The 16061-nt window shown below is 52.9% G+C and overlaps 1 protein-coding gene across 2 annotated transcripts in view; it reads left to right on the forward strand.

The window, feature by feature from the left end:
- Positions 1–10455, forward strand: part of Mmp15 (matrix metallopeptidase 15) — a 23255-nt gene extending 12800 nt beyond the window's left edge. Inside the window, exons 2-10 of one of the 2 annotated variants that reach the window (XM_021169973.2) lie at positions 908–1056; positions 2034–2162; positions 3635–3942; positions 4266–4427; positions 5048–5301; positions 5708–5846; positions 6598–6748; positions 6909–7024; positions 8253–10455. In XM_021169973.2, coding sequence (XP_021025632.1) covers positions 908–1056; positions 2034–2162; positions 3635–3942; positions 4266–4427; positions 5048–5301; positions 5708–5846; positions 6598–6748; positions 6909–7024; positions 8253–8668 — 1824 coding nt within the window. In that variant the 3' untranslated portion in view covers positions 8669–10455. The remainder of the gene's footprint in view (positions 1–907; positions 1057–2033; positions 2163–3634; positions 3943–4265; positions 4428–5047; positions 5302–5707; positions 5847–6597; positions 6749–6908; positions 7025–8252) is intronic. The other variant, XM_021169974.2, reaches the window with a different exon arrangement.
- The last annotated feature ends 5606 nt before the right edge of the window (positions 10456–16061 follow it).

Consider the following 16061-nt stretch of genomic DNA (forward strand, 5'->3'; position numbering starts at 1 on the left):
CTCGAGCCCTGGGCCTCTCGCTCTTAAATACTCTCAGTTCTCATCCACACACAGCAGGCCACGCCACCTCACCAGGCACGCAGCTTCAGCTAATCAGGGCAGCAGGGGCATATCTCCATCAAAATGGATTTACCGGTATCCTGGTACACCTGCACAGCTCTCAAGATGTTTGTGGTTTATATGAGGAAGTCAGGTACAAGTCATACGACTTAGCTGCAGTCCCTGGCGCCTTCTTGGGACTACTGCCACACCTGCTCCCCACACAGGACTATACAGAGAAACCCTGTCTTGAAGAAAAAAAAAAAAAGAGGGGTTGGACTGAGCTAGGTGGCAATATGCCTTAATCCCAGAGTTTGGGTGGCAGAGGCAGGCAAATCTCTGTGAGTTTGAGGCCAGCCTGATCTACAAAGCAAATTTCCGAACAGCTAAGGTTACACAGAGAAACCTTGTCTCAAAACCTCACCCACACACACACACACACCCCAAAGCTGGAAAGATGGTTCAGCAGTTAAGAGTATTTGCTGCTCCTGCAGAGGACCAGGTGTGTTGGTCCTTAGCACCTGCATGCCTGGTTTACAAGTGCCTGTCATTACAGTTCCACGGGACCCAGTGCCCTCTTAACCTCTTAGAGAGATTCTGAATACTTGAGGGTCCCCAGCAGCCTGCCTGGAGCAGAAAGATCCCACGCCGAGGGGCGATCCCACGCCGAGGGGCGATCCCACGCCGAGGGGCGATCGAGGGATGGCAAGGAATAGTGTACCAGCCGGCAGGATGGAAGCTAGAGAGTTGAGGTGGGCTGGGTGGTGAGGGCTTTATAGGCCCTGGAAGAACTGAATGTCCTTTGAGTTGGGAGGTCTTAGAGGGTTCTGAGCAGTGACTGAGCAAACCGGGTTTGGCTCCTTTGCAGAACTGGCTGCGGCTGTATGGCTACCTACCCCAGCCCAGCCGCCACATGTCCACCATGCGCTCTGCCCAGATCCTGGCCTCCGCCCTTGCCGAGATGCAGAGTTTCTATGGGATCCCTGTCACGGGTGTGCTTGATGAAGAGACGAAAACGTGAGTCCGAGTCCCTCCACGTGACCCCTTCCAGACACCATGGGCCTCCTGGCCTCCAGCCCGCTCTGAGGAGCCTTTGGTATATGACATTTTCAGAGGAGAGTGGCCTGGATGGAATGACAGATGGCTTGATCTTCATGCTAATGCTTATTGTTTAGTGTGGTTGCCTGGAGCCTTATGCTAAGAAAGATAACATAGAGGCTGGAGAGTTAAGATCACTGACTGCTCATTCAGAGGCCCTGGGTTCGGTTCCTAATACCCACAGGAGACAGCTCGCAACCACCTATAACTCTAGTTCCTGGGTATCTTTGAGAACCTCAACAGACACCTGTATGCTCACAATGCACATAAATTCATGCAGACACACATACATACACATACATTAAAAAAATAGATAAATAAAAAAAGAGGTGAGGCCGGGCGTGGTGGCGCACGCCTTTAATCCCAGCACTCGGGAGGCAGAGGCAGGCGGATTTCTGAGTTCGAGGCCAGCCTGGGCTACAGAGTGAGTTCCAGGACAGGACAGCCATGACTACACAGAGAAACCCTGTCTCGAAAAGCCAAAAAAAAAAAAAAAAAAGAGGTGAGATAGAAATAGTCCAGCTTTGGCAGGAAGAACATCATGTTTGATTAGTGATGCCTGCTACAGGCACGGGAATGGGATGTGCAGTACCAAACCCCTGGTTGGGACAACCTAGCTAGGCCTTACTCTATTAGAATTGATAGGACCTACAGATACATTGAGAAGCACAGAGCTTGACACAACTGGGACAGGAGGCCACAAGAGAACCCAGCCCATGCTTGGATTATACTCACTCCTTAGCGTTCAATCTTCTTAAAATGGAATCTCTTTACCCACTATTCTGGAATCCAGAGAGTCTCCCACCCCCAAAACATCCCTCTGAGGGAAGATTGGGAAGCAAGAGGCTGCCTGGAAGAGATAACCCAAAGCTGACCCCTCTATATCTGTGATCCAGGTGGATGAAGCGGCCCCGATGTGGGGTTCCTGATCAGTTTGGGGTACGTGTGAAAGCCAACCTGCGTCGACGGCGGAAACGTTACACCCTGACAGGAAAGGCATGGAACAATTACCACCTGACCTTCAGGTACGGGTCCAGCTTCCAGGGGCGCCGTTCTGCCCTTCTCAGGGGGACTTGGGCTTTCCCAGAAGAGGTCTGGCTAGCCTTACTCAGTCCCAGCTCACAATCTAGGGCCTCCCTCCAGGGAAAGCTGGGTCACTTTCACGTGTCTCCTGCTTGGTCCTTATCTGACCCCAGCTGGTTGCAAGCTATGCTGGCCTAATGTGAGCAGATGAGCTCTTGAATCGGTATGGTCAGTAGGTATGGGGGACAGACATCCTGCTTTAACTCAGGCCTCGGATCCTTGAGCAAATGCATGGTCCACTAGGTCAGTGTCCCCCCTCCCCCTTGTGGTTTATGACAGTCTATCTGCACCAGCAGCTGAGTCTAATCCTCAGGGAAGGGGCAGGCTTTCTGCTTCATATGCAGGCTCGAGACCAGTGGTTCTCAATATATGGGTTGCAACCACTCTGAAGTGGCATATCAGATAACATGCATATTAGATATTTATATCATAATTTATAACAGTAGCAAGATTATGGTTATGAAGTAGCAATACAATGATTTTATGGTTGGGGGTGGTGACCACACCATACCATGAGGATCTGTATTAAAGGGTCAGAGCATTAGGAAGGTTGAGAGCCCCTGCTCTGGGCTGTATATCCTTTGTGTAGAATCTCACTTAATCCTCTCGAGGACCCCCCCCCCAACAAAGAAAGCATTAGTTCCTCCTCTTTTGCTGTCTTTCAAATAAAGAAACTGAATCTGTCTAGTCAAATGTCCAAAGTCACACAGCTAAAGTTAGGGTCTGCCTAGCCCTAGGGTCAATATTCAGGGAGGCTTGGCCTGTTTCCTAGACTTCAGCTGCCTCTATCCCATGGCCACAAAGAGCTGTGCTTTCTTTCACTTACTATTTTTACTACCTTTTGTTTTGAGATTTGGGGGTGGGGTGAAGGGTTGCTAAGATGAGGTCAGGTCCTCATGTAATACCCAGTATGCCCTCAAGCTTACGATGTAGCCGAAGCTAACCTTGAACCCCCAACCTTACTACCTCCATCTTCCAAGTGGTGGGATTTCAGGTGTACACTACCATACCCACCTCCTTACTGTATTTTTATTTTCTTTGTTTCTTTTTGGTTTTTCAAGACAGGGTCTCACTATGTAGCTCTGGCTCGCCTGGAACTTACTCTGTAGACCAGCTGGCCTTGAACTTTGAAATCCACTTTGCTCCAGCCTCCTGAGTGCTGGGATTAAAGGCATAGGCCGCCACCAGGCCTCACTGTCTTTCTTATTTTAAATCTGCTTGTCTTCCACCATGAAAACGTAGGGTCGTATCTTAATAAATTACTGGATGTGACAAGTTCTAATTCATATCTAAGAGTGGATAGCGTGGCATCATTATGTAATCTTCGGAAGGTGGCAGCAATGGACAGTGGTATCCCACAGGCCCTTATCTCTGTTAGGGCCCTGTTCACTCTTATCTCCCTGCCCACCCGCAGCATCCAGAACTACACTGAGAAGCTGGGCTGGTACAACTCCATGGAGGCGGTGCGCAGGGCTTTCCAAGTGTGGGAGCAGGTCACACCCTTGGTCTTCCAGGAAGTATCCTATGATGACATTCGGCTACGAAGGCGAGAAGAGGCTGACATCATGGTACTCTTTGCCTCTGGCTTCCATGGCGACAGCTCACCGTTTGATGGCGTGGGTGGCTTTCTGGCCCACGCTTATTTCCCTGGCCCTGGTCTGGGTGGGGACACCCATTTCGACGCAGATGAACCCTGGACCTTCTCCAGCACTGACCTGCATGGTGAGGACAGCTGGCCAGGACAGGGCGGGAGAAGGCCGGGCAGTGCCTAAGCTTGGCCGGCCCCTCCAGCTCAGTAGCTTCAGGCTCAGGAGGAGAGAAAGTCCCTTATTCATGACTCTGAAGCCCTGTATTTAATCTCAGTCTGTTGTCCCACCAAGGGAAGGTGGGAAGAGAAGGGGATGTTGGACCCATTTCTCAGATGGGGAAAATAGAAGCCAAAAGTAAGAGAAGCTCAGCCCCATCCAAGAGAGAAGCAAGAGTAGGGTCCATGGCAGCCTGGAGGGCCTAGATGACCGGAGTGACTGAGTATGCCTTCCCGACAGGAATCAGCCTCTTTCTGGTGGCCGTGCATGAGCTGGGCCATGCCCTGGGGCTAGAACACTCAAGTAACCCCAGCGCTATCATGGCACCCTTCTACCAGTGGATGGACACCGACAACTTCCAGCTGCCCGAAGATGACCTTCGGGGCATCCAGCAGCTGTATGGTGAGTAGGCTGTGCCCTGTTAGCCGTGCGAGACAGGCACTACCCCATTCTATAGGCAGGAAAACTGAGGCCCAGTCACTTGCCCAGAACCCACACTGGCTCCAGGCTGGAACTGCAAGAGGATTTAGATGACCCACCCTATCTCCCTCCTATCTTTGGCACTATCCCTACTAGACTAAGGTTGTCCCAAGGCCTCAAGGACCCATAGTCTGTTCCCAGCACTTCCCAGTGGATTTGGGGTGAGACAGCTGCCTATCTAGCCCAGACTCTACATAGCAAATCTACAGTGGCCAGATCTCCCCAGGGCCAGCTCTTCTGTCAGCCTCCTCAGACTGTCCCCAGGCAAAGCAGAAGCAGGTAGCCTCCCATCCAGCAGAGAAGTTAAGAAAAAGATTGTGTGGAGGAGGCTGGGGGGTTAGGAGGTAGGGGAATGATCTGGTAACAGAAGAGATCTTCTCTGGATAGACAGGACCTTGTACCTGGAGGGGGTCCCTACTGGGACCCAAGTCTCTCCAAGGTGGGAGGAGACTCAGGACTCCAGCACTTTGTATAGGAGAACCTGGCACCCAGGCTGGACTCTGCGCCTGCCTTCTCACAGCCTGATCCCCTCCTCTCTGTAGGCTCCCCAGATGGTAAGCCACAGCCCACCCGGCCTCTTCCCACTGTGAGGCCCCGGCGGCCAGGACGGCCAGACCACCAGCCACCTCGGCCTCCCCAGCCACCACATCCAGGTGGGAAGCCAGAGAGGCCCCCCAAACCAGGGCCCCCACCCCAGCCCCGAGCCACAGAGAGGCCTGACCAGTATGGCCCCAACATCTGCGATGGCAACTTCGACACAGTGGCTGTGCTCCGCGGAGAGATGTTTGTGTTCAAGGTCTGGCCCCACCCTCCTAGTGCCTTCCCCAGCCAACCCAGAACCTGGCTCCGCCCCCCCCCCCCAATAGCCTCTCTAAGCCCTATTCAGAGCCTTACCTGGCTCCTTCCTCACTAACATCTTCTGGGTGCTTACCAGACCCCAGACGAGGAAGAAACCAACCCAAGAAAACAAGGGACTTGCCAAGGGTCACACAGCAATCAGATTCCCGCTTCTCAGCCCAAAGCTCCCTCCTTGGAGCTGCCTTGGCTTTCCAGGTACTGCCTGGCTCCTCGGGGTCTCAATGGCCTGTCTGACAGATCATCCCTGATCCCTGACCTGGGAAGAAGCAGAGTTAAGCATAGCTCCCACCCTGAGCCAAGGTACCTTGCACATGCCACCCGTCAATACCCACCCTTTTCCCCAGGGCCGCTGGTTCTGGCGAGTCCGGCACAACCGCGTTCTAGACAACTACCCCATGCCAATTGGCCACTTCTGGCGCGGTCTACCGGGGAACATCAGTGCTGCCTACGAGCGTCAGGATGGACATTTTGTCTTCTTCAAAGGTAAGCAGGATGCCTTGAGAGGGACCAGGCAGCCCTCGTGCCCTGTTGGGTCTAGGAAAGAAGAGAAGGCTGCATTTCCCATCACTATGGTGGGCTGACTCAACACCTGGAGGTAGCATAGTGTGAATGGAGAGGCAGACAGGCTGGGGGATCAGGCAGCCCTAGACCCTGCAGGCCTGGATTACAACTGTATCTCTGTCCATCTTCTGCAGTCTAGAAGGCCCCGCCCACTCCCCACACCTCTGTCTCTTGTTCTCCTAAGAATAAATCCTCAGAAGAGCAAGCTGTTCTTTGTAAGAACAGGTCCCTAAGTCCAGTTGGCCAGCATCTCTGCATCTGTCTGCAGGAGGAAAGTCTTGGGGGGGGGGGGGGGGGGGGAGGACAGTACCCCTGAGAGATCAGTAACCCTGATAGAACTCCCTTAGGCCAGAATTTTCTGAATACAGGGCTGGACTCAAACTGAAATGGGAAGTTCAAGACCTGGTACCATAAAGGTCTAGTGAGACACAGCTCCCAGGCCTGGAGGAGGTGTCCTGTAGAACAGAGGGCCATGCAGAATGTGTGAGTCAGACTGGGTGGTAGCGGATGACTTGTACACAGAGAAATGAGCATCTCACAGGTGGCCATGGGGATAGGCGTAGATGCGTGGGTCGTGAGATGGGCAGCGGTGGTGTGAATGGGTGGCATTTCCTCTGCCACCTCTGTCCCCAATCTGGGCTCATCCTCACACAGCCTGCTGCTCCCCATACAGGTAACCGCTACTGGCTTTTCCGAGAAGCCAATCTGGAGCCCGGCTACCCACAGCCGCTGAGCAGCTATGGCACAGACATCCCCTATGACCGCATTGACACAGCCATCTGGTGGGAGCCCACAGGTCACACCTTCTTCTTTCAAGCAGACAGGTGAGCAGTTTGCCATGCCCTTTCCCTTTAAGGAAGAGGCTCTAGCCAGGGCCTCTCATTTTCAGACCTGCCCAGGGACAGGCTATAGGGGAAAGGGGAAAGACCCAAGGCCCAAACCAGGCAGGGCTCCAGGTTCATAGCCTGATGCTTCTGGTCATAGGTACTGGCGCTTCAACGAGGAGACACAGCATGGAGACCCTGGCTACCCCAAGCCCATCAGTGTCTGGCAGGGGATCCCCACCTCTCCCAAAGGGGCCTTCCTCAGCAACGATGCAGGTACTGCACCATTCCCTCCCAGAGGACTCAACACTTGCTACATACTCAGCTACATACACAGGATACAGGGCTTGTCCAAGGTCCCATGGCACTGTGATGGCGTGGAAGGGGGACCTAACTGTGTCATGTTCCAGCATGACAGCCTGCCCACCCTGCATCATGACTGCCCTCTTCTTTCTTTTTTTTTTTTTTTTGGTTTTTCGAGACAGGGTTTCTTCTCTGTATAGCTCTGGCTGTCCTGGAACTCACTCTGTAGACCAGGCTGGCCTCGAACTCAGAAATTCGCCTGCCTCTGCCTCCCGAGTGCTGGGATTAAAGTCGTGCGCCACCATGCCCGGCTTATAGGTTTTGTTTTGTTTTTTTGTTTTGTTTTGTTTTGTTTTTTGGTCTTTTTTTTTAATTCAGTTTTTTTTTATTTTTATTAGATATTTTCTTCATTTACAATTCAAATGCTATCCCAAAAGTCCCTTATACCCTCCCCCTCCCCTGCTCTCTAACCCACCCACTCCCGCTTCCTGGCCCTGGCATTCCCCTGTATTGGGGCATATAATCTTTGCAAGACCAAGGGCCTCTCCTCCCAATGATGGCCGACTAGGCCATCTTCTACTCCATATGCATCTAGAGACAGGAGCTCAGGGGGTACTGGTTAGTTCATATTGCTGATGACTGTCCTCTTCTGATGGGACCTCCAACCCCACAGCTAAGAGAGGCTGTTGTCTAGATGCTTCCCGTGCCTGTCTATGTCTGGAGCTAAAGCTGGGCACTTTGAACCTCAGGGCAGTAGTTCAGAGCACTGGGAGCAAGTCCACCCATGGACCTGCCAAAGAAGCTCTAGTACCTGTCATTGTAACTGAGTGACAGGAGCCGTGACTCGGCTAGTTCTCCAGCAGGGCCCCTCTGTGTCTGATTCTTTACCTGGAACTCTGGTGTTCAGGGCAGACCTGCCAGCTTTACCAGTGCTCCGCCTGACCCCCTGCTTCCATGTGCAGGCATGTCACTGTGCTCAGTAAAGCCCAGACACACCCTGTGCTTCAAACCTAGCCCTTCCTGGTGTCAGTGGGATACTGGTCCTAAACAGCCCTGAGTTGTTCTCTGGCTTGGTTTCCAGGACCGCTTAACGTGCTCCACAAATTACCCAGGACCGTTTAACGTGCTCCACAAATGTTCTGCCCCCTAGTTACATAACTTCCCCAGCCTGAAGCCATTCTGGACTGTCTGTTCCTTATAGCCTACACCTACTTCTACAAGGGCACCAAGTACTGGAAATTCAACAACGAACGCCTGCGGATGGAACCCGGTCACCCCAAATCCATCCTGCGGGACTTCATGGGCTGCCAGGAGCACGTGGAGCCCCGATCGCGATGGCCCGATGTGGCTCGTCCACCCTTCAACCCCAACGGGGGTGCCGAGCCTGAGGCAGATGGTGACAGCAAGGAAGAGGACGCGGGTGACAAGGATGAGGGCAGCCGCGTGGTAGTGCAGATGGAGGAGGTGGTCCGGACAGTGAACGTGGTGATGGTGTTGGTCCCCTTGCTGCTGTTGCTCTGTATTCTGGGCCTGGCCTTTGCTCTGGTGCAGATGCAGCGCAAGGGCGCCCCGCGCATGCTGCTCTACTGCAAGCGCTCACTGCAGGAGTGGGTGTGATCACGTAGCACCCGCAGCACCCGGTGCTCAGGTCTGCAGGGACAGGCGGCGTGTGGATCCCAGATGCTCCCTCGGCGCGGCGGGATGCCCTCCTAGCCACACACATCCCCCTGCCAGCCTTGCCCCCCACCCCCGCCCTCCTTTATTTATGCCCAGGTGCCTCTTCTTTTTGGCACCCTCTCTCAGCCTTTGGTTCCGCTTTCCTGACTCGGGCCAGGAGATGCTTTGAAATCTCGGAGTGTACCGCCCCAGGCAGGAACGAAGGGACAGAGGCTCACACCTCTAGAAGATGGCAGAGGGCTGGGAAGCTTCTCTGGCTCTGGCTTTTCAGCCTGAACCTCTCCTCCCACGACAAGAACTGTGTTTGCCTTGAAGGAGCCCAGCTCGGGCTCTGCCCTCCTGAATTTGCCTTAGGGAGAGTATATGCCCCCCCCCCCGGGAGGGGGGGCACCCTGATAACCTTGAGACTTGGTTCCTTCTTCTTAGGCTCCTAAGAAGCCCAGAAGCCTGAAAGCCCTCCCCCATCCTAGCATCCTGCAGCTCCTACTTGCCCCGGGCCTGCAGCTTCTTTTCTCTAGGAAGGGGCCCTGGACCTGTCTCACCTAGGACCAAAGGGAGCCTGCCAAGCTCCCCTCCCAGTGCTAGTGACTAGCTCCTCCTTCCCTAGGCTGCCCATATTCTCTTTCAGTGCCCCATAGGTCTCCGGAGGCTGGGCACTCCCTGCCTGCCCCCACCCCCAGCTTCTGCTGTCCTTGTCCCAACTCTTGAAGACATGGGGCAGACACACCCACTAGGGTACCAGAGGTCCCTGGGCAGTGTGTGTGATTGTGGATGCTCAGCAGGTCACAGACCAGGCTTATGGGCTTCCTCCCTTCCAGATTCCTGTCCCCACACAACACTACTAGGCTCAGGCCAGCAGCTCACCCCACACAGAGTCTGTGGAACCCCCAAAGGAATCCACTAAGGCCTGGGAAGTCTGTCCAAAGGGTGAAAGGGGCCTTCCCTTTCTCTTCTCATCCTGGAGTCAGCAGGAGGCTTCTGTGGGAAATGGTACTGTACAGCTGTGGCTCTGTCTCCTCTGCCTCCCTAAAGCCTTGAGCAGTGAAGGGCTGCCAGCCAGGATCCTCTGGATTACCGCCGCTTTCCAAGTGGTAGATTCTTATAGCCTGACACTAGAGGTGACAGATCGGAGGGGCATGTCCTGCAGCACTCTAGATGTCCCCTCTGCAGAACCTGAGAGCCAGCAAGGGGTGGGGCATCCCCCCTCCCCCCTCCCCCATCGTTTAGTTCTGTGAATAATCAGCACTGATTAAATGTACAGCCAGCGAGAGTGGCTGCACGTGTATGCTCAGACTCAAGCATGCCGCAAGGAAGACCTGCTTGGCAGGGTCGGGGCCAAGCAGGGATGCTGAGGAATACCCTACTCCCAGTTTGGTAGGACCTTTGGGATGGAGTCCAGGAAGGTCAGGGAAGAGTGGGGGCGGGGGGGGGGGCAGTAGGAGTCTGGTTGGGCTGAGGCCCAGAACTGGGTTTATTTGACATTTGGTAGTGATAAGAGGACAGCCCAGCTTCCCAAATTACTCCACATCTGGAGGTCTGGGAAGAACCGGACAAGGCCACTCAATCGTCCCACAATCGTCCCACCCACCTGGATTGGATTTTGGGCAGCCTGAGAGGTGGCTTGAACAAGAACTCAGGGATGGGTCTGGAGAGAGTTATGTAATGGGGCCACTTTGCCTCCAGAATCTTCCCTCCATGTTCAGAGAATAAAATGCACTGGAACCTGCTGCCTTGTCTACGGGGGCAGAAAATTCCACCACAGGTCCCAAGATGGCAGGAACTGGAGTGCTGGGGGGCCTGGGTGTGGCTGGTGAACTGAGGTACATCTGAGGTCCATTTCTGTGTTCAACCCTAGGCCAATCGGAGCCTCTCTTTCATCACTCACCGGGCCAGGCTGCTAAGTCATCAGCAAGGTCCCTCAACCATGCTCCCTCTCTGGACTCTCCGTCCCACCCTGTCCCACCCCTTCCTCTCTTTGTATAGGAATGGGCTGAGGAGAACTGAAAGGATTGGCCCTCAAAGCCCAGAGCTTCTGGCTCATCCAAGAAGTAGCCCTGAGCTCCTCACCACAGGGGACTCACACAGCAGCAGGTAGTAGGAACCCGGAAGACCCATCTTGGCTTTCCTATATATAGTCCCCAGTCTGGCCTGCCTTGGCCTGTGCTCTTGGGGTGATCAGAGGTGTTGGCTCCTCAAGAAACTGCTTAATGGACAACCTGTCTGTATTCTGTTACAACCCAAAAAATCAGGGGCTCCCTACCCCACTCCTATTCTTTCAACACCCCTTTTACTAGTTCTCCAGTATTTTTTTTTTAAAATAAGACATTCAGGGGGGCTGGAGAGATGGCTCAGCAGTTAAGAGCACTGACTGCTCTTCCGAAGGTCCTGAGTTCAAATCCCATCAACAACATGGTGGCTCATGACCATCCATAATGAGATCTGACGCCCTCTTCTGGTGTGTCTGAAGACAGCTACAGTGTACTTAATAAATAAATCTTTGAAAAAAAAAAGACATTCAGGAAGGTACAGAAGTCACTGTAATCCCCCTCAGGGTGTTTCCAGTCTTTACTCATCTGTGACACTTAGAACTACACAGCCCAGGCGCCCAGGGTTCACCCCTGACCCAAAGTCGAGGCTGCAGAAAAGGAGCAGCACTGCCCTGATGCAGGCTCCGTGAAGAAAAAAACATGGCGGGAGTCTGGACATTGGACATGCCTGAATGTGATTTATGACCCTGGCCAACCAGCATGCTTCCTCTCACATTCAGAAGGAAAGTAGGTTTCCGAGGGTAAGTGACTTGGCCAAGGCCACACAGCTAGGAAGTCACCATGCTGGGATCAGATTAGGCAGACCAAGTTGGAAAACTCCTGCCCTGCCTTTCCCACCTGGTCCTGATGAGGAATGAGACAGGGACCGGACCCACCCCCACCCCCACCTCCACCCCGCTTCCTTCATTCTCTGCATCTGAGATTCCAGGGTCTAGGACAGAGTCTCCTTTCAGGCTGGGGTTGGACAGAGCCAGCCTGGCCGCTTCCTCTCCTCCACTTGGCAGAAAAGCCTTTTTGTTGTGGTACACACAGAAGCCATTCTCCAGTGTAGAAGGAATGGCAGGCTTCCTGTCTACCCAAAGCCGTCCCATCCATCCTTCTGCAGGACCCTCTGTGTAGGTTTGAGAGAAGCAGGACTTTCTGCCCATGCATCCTTCAGTCCCACCTCTGAAACCCTGGCTTTATGTCCCCACCAAACTCAACCTGAGAAACCACAGAGTGTGGTGGAGAGCAGTTATCAGCATCATCAGGACACTGTTGGGGCCCAGAAGCCTTAGCCCAACCCTCATCCTGTAACATAACAGTGACTCCAGGTAGGCTACTCATGCCTTCCAAGTCTGGGGTTTTGCCCAAGCTCTTCCATCCCTGAGAAGACCCTTCTCTGTCCATTTCATCCAGTCCAAATTGTACATCTTCTAGACCTGGGTCTCTTGTCTTTCCTAGATTCTTGCCGTCCACTCTTAGGTAGCTGGGTTTCCTCCCACCTCTGGCTAAGCTAAGCTCTCACTCTTACTCATTGCTCAGCCTACCCATGGTTACGGGCACACAGAGACTGAGCATGCTCCATAACTTATAAACGGTGTGTCCCTGAGCCGGTCACTTCACCTCTCCAAACCTAAAACCCTCATCTGTAGAATGGGGCTAACAGCCATGTGTGGTTCAAACCGTTACTAGACTTGAAAGTTGTCATGAGAAAAGACACAGGAGGCTCTCGGTGGCTTGTGCTGAATTCTCCCTACTGGGAATGCTGGTATGGAGGTTGTGGGGTGGGCACTGGACAGTATGGTTTCTCTGCTGCCAGGGGTGATTGTGGGGTGGGACCAAAGGTCAGAGGAGCCTGAGGACAGGTGCCCTGGAGGAGGGGCATTCTGGTCCCGCTGGCTCCGTCCCAGCTGTCAGGCCCCTCTCTTGCCCCACCCCAGCACTGGCGCAGCTCCTTCCCAAGTGCCTTAGCTCAGATTTCTTCCCCGAGTGCCCCACACCTCCCACACCCACGTGTCTCCCCATTTCAGGCTTCCAGAAATAGCCTCTACTCTCCCCCTTTTTAAGCCAACGCCCAGGCTCCTCCTGGATACCCGGTGTCATCCATGCCCAGCATATCACAGCAAGGGGCCGGGTCCTCTGAGGAATCATTCCTAGTCCCCAGATTGAGAGGGGCAGCTGAGCGCCACACCATCCACAAACCATCCAGCTCAGACCTAACACCTGTGGTCCGTAGCTACTTGATCCGATTGGATAGATGGGGATACTGAGGCCTAGAAAGAAAGTTGACCGAGCCGTGACTCTTCTCCTCGGGGTTTGCTTTATATTGTGTTTGAGGTAGTCTTGCCCATGTAACCCAGGATTGTCTCAGACTTGCAGTCTTCTTAGCCCCACCCCCTACCCGAGTGCTGGGATTGCAGAGAATCCCTGATCCCTGGTCTTTAAAATTATTATTTTTTTTAATTTTGGGTACATGTATTTGCATGAGTGTGCACACACATATGAAGCCCGTAGGAGGACTTTGAGTATCTTTCTCTCTTCCTCACCTTAGTCCATCACTGAACTGGAAGGTGTTTCAGCTAGTTGGCCGGCTGGCCAGGAAGATCCCAGGTATCTGTCTGCACTGTCCTGTTCCTTCTACATGCACTGAAACTACAGGCACACACAGCCACACCTGGGCTTTTGTGGGTGCTGTGGATTTGAACTCAGGTCCATGTGTTTAGATAGCAGTCAGTCTTACCTACTGAGCTATCTCCCTAGACCCTCTACTGATCTTGCAACAGGGTCGTCTGCTCCCTAGACACGACTCTCCCCATGAAGGGCTTCTGTGTACTGAGAAGAACCCAGACCGGTGCACTGGGAATCTAGCTCTCTGGTGGAAGGACACTTGTATGCCCATGGGAGCAGGCACCACAGGAGGAAGCCAGGGCTCTCCCTCTGTCAATGCCTCTCACCATCTAGGAGACAGCTCCCCCTCCCCCACTCCTGCAGAGGTGCCCAGTTCTTCTGGCCTAACTCCTGACATCCCCTTAGAGCCTGAGGAACCTGACCACACTTTTCTAGGTCTTGAAAATTATCTTTGGTTCAAGCTGTCAACAGTGAATCTAAGCCTTGACACAGTTGCAAAAAGTCTGAGCTTTCCAGAGCCCCAATACCATGTTGGTTTTCACATACACCTCCAAACTGCCCTTGTAAGCCACCTGGAGAGGGTTTGTGGATCTTAGGTGGTCCCCAGTGAGATGGGAGTGTGAGGCGCCTCCCTATGCTCTACCCCTGATATGCCACCTCTGGCTCTGAGGAAATGAACTGGTCTGTCAGCAGTCGGAGTATTCAGTGCTACTGTAGCGGTCAGGTGACTGCCAACTCCTGACAGCACTGCCAACTGAGACCAGCCCGGGCCACCTTCCCAGGTCTTTCTCAGAGGCAGCACAGAAACTTGACAAGCGTATTTTCACCAACCTGAGAGTTTCGGCCCCTCTCTGGGGACTGTTTGTGTTTCGGGTCATGTTATTGGCTGGCTCCACCCCTTTTTCCTGTGCCAAGTTGACATTCCCCAGGCCACCAGACCTCTAAGAAGTGTCAGTCCCTTCCCTGAGCTGCCCCATGGAAACCTTCTGTTCCTGTTCCAGGTACTTCCATGACCTTTGTAACAGTTTATCTGCTCCATGCGGTCTGGCAAAGGGGAGTGTTGCCTCCATTTACTGACAGGCAGCAGAGCAGAGGTCCAGCAAAGAACAGCAATTTGCCCAATGTCACACAGCAAACAAGGGCTGACGAGAGATGAAAACAGGCCTCAATTCAGTAAACACCTCTGTCCTGTGGACGAGGATCAGGCCCTGCTGCTGACCTTCTAGCCTGTGTGTTCATTCACTCCGCAAACATAGACATCTGCTGAGCACAAACTGCAGGAACTGCAGACTCCAACCTTTGCAGCTCCTAGCTGCAGCTTAGCTGCACTCCTCCATCATGACTGTTGTCTGTTGCTGTCACAGCTACAGAGCAGAGACTAGTAACGACAGTGATGGTTTGGGCCCCAGTCTGAAATATGTGCTTTCTGTCTCTTCCAAGGACAAGGATGTGCGCTAGACTCCTGTATCCCCAAGACTTTCCATTATAAATAACGAATTTAAAAATTATGGACGTGTAACACAGTCACAATTTAAAAATTATGGACGTGTAACACACCACACACACACACACACACACACACACACACTGTCTTGATCAGTGTTCTATTGTTGTGAAGAAGACACCATAACCGTGGAAACTTTTTTTGTTTATTTGTTTTTTTGTTTGTTTTTTCGAGACAGGGTTTTTCTCTGTGTAGCCCTGGCTGTCCTGGAACTCACTTTGTAGACCAGGCTGGACTCGAACTCAGAAATCCGCCTGCCTCTGCCTCCGAGTGCTGGGATTAAAGGCGTGTGCCACCACACCCAGCTCCGTGGAAACTCTTATAAAGGAAAACATTGCACTGGGGCTGGCTTGCAGTTCCGAGGTTGAGTCCATTGACATCATGGCAGGGAGCATGGTGGTGTGCAGGCAGACAGGTGCTGGAAAGGTAGCTGAGAGTTCTACATCCAGATCCGAAGGCGACTTGAAGAGAAGGACACTGGACCTGGCTTGAGCATTTGAAACCCCAAAGCCCACTCCCAGTGACACACTTCCTGCATCAAGACCACATCTCCTAATCCCTCTCAAGTAGTGCCACTCCCACATCTGAGCCTACGGGGCCATTCCTCTCCAAACCAGCACACACACAAAATTTAATTGAATGACTATGTTGATGTGAAAAGAAAGTATAACCAAGTTTGGATTGTATTCTTGTTTTTCTACTGACTTAAAAATGTGTTTTAGGGGCTGGTGAGATGGCTCATCGGGTAAAGGCACTTGCCAACAAGCCCGAAGATCTGAGTTTTATTCTTGGAATTCACCTGGAGGAAGGCAAGAATGACATCTGTAGGCTGTCCTTTGGCTTCCATCCCCAACCCCTCCACACACACCCTCACACAGTGAATAATGTTATTTTTATAGAGAAAGCAGGGGCTGGAGAGATGGCTCAGTGGTTAAGAGCACTGACTGTTCTTCCAGAGGTTCTGAGTTCAATTCCCAGCAACCACATGGTGGCTCACAACCATCTGCAATGGGATCTGATGCCCTCTTCTGGTGTGTCTGAAGACAGTGACAGTGTACTCATATAAATAAAATAAATAGGGGGCTGGTGAGATGGCTCAGTGGGTAAGAGCACCCGACTGCTCTTCCAGAGGTCCTGAGTTCAATTCCCAGCAACCACATGGTGGCTCACA

This window comes from Mus caroli, chromosome 8, assembly GCF_900094665.2.
Source record: "Mus caroli chromosome 8, CAROLI_EIJ_v1.1, whole genome shotgun sequence".
Classification (NCBI taxonomy): Eukaryota; Metazoa; Chordata; class Mammalia; order Rodentia; family Muridae; genus Mus; species Mus caroli.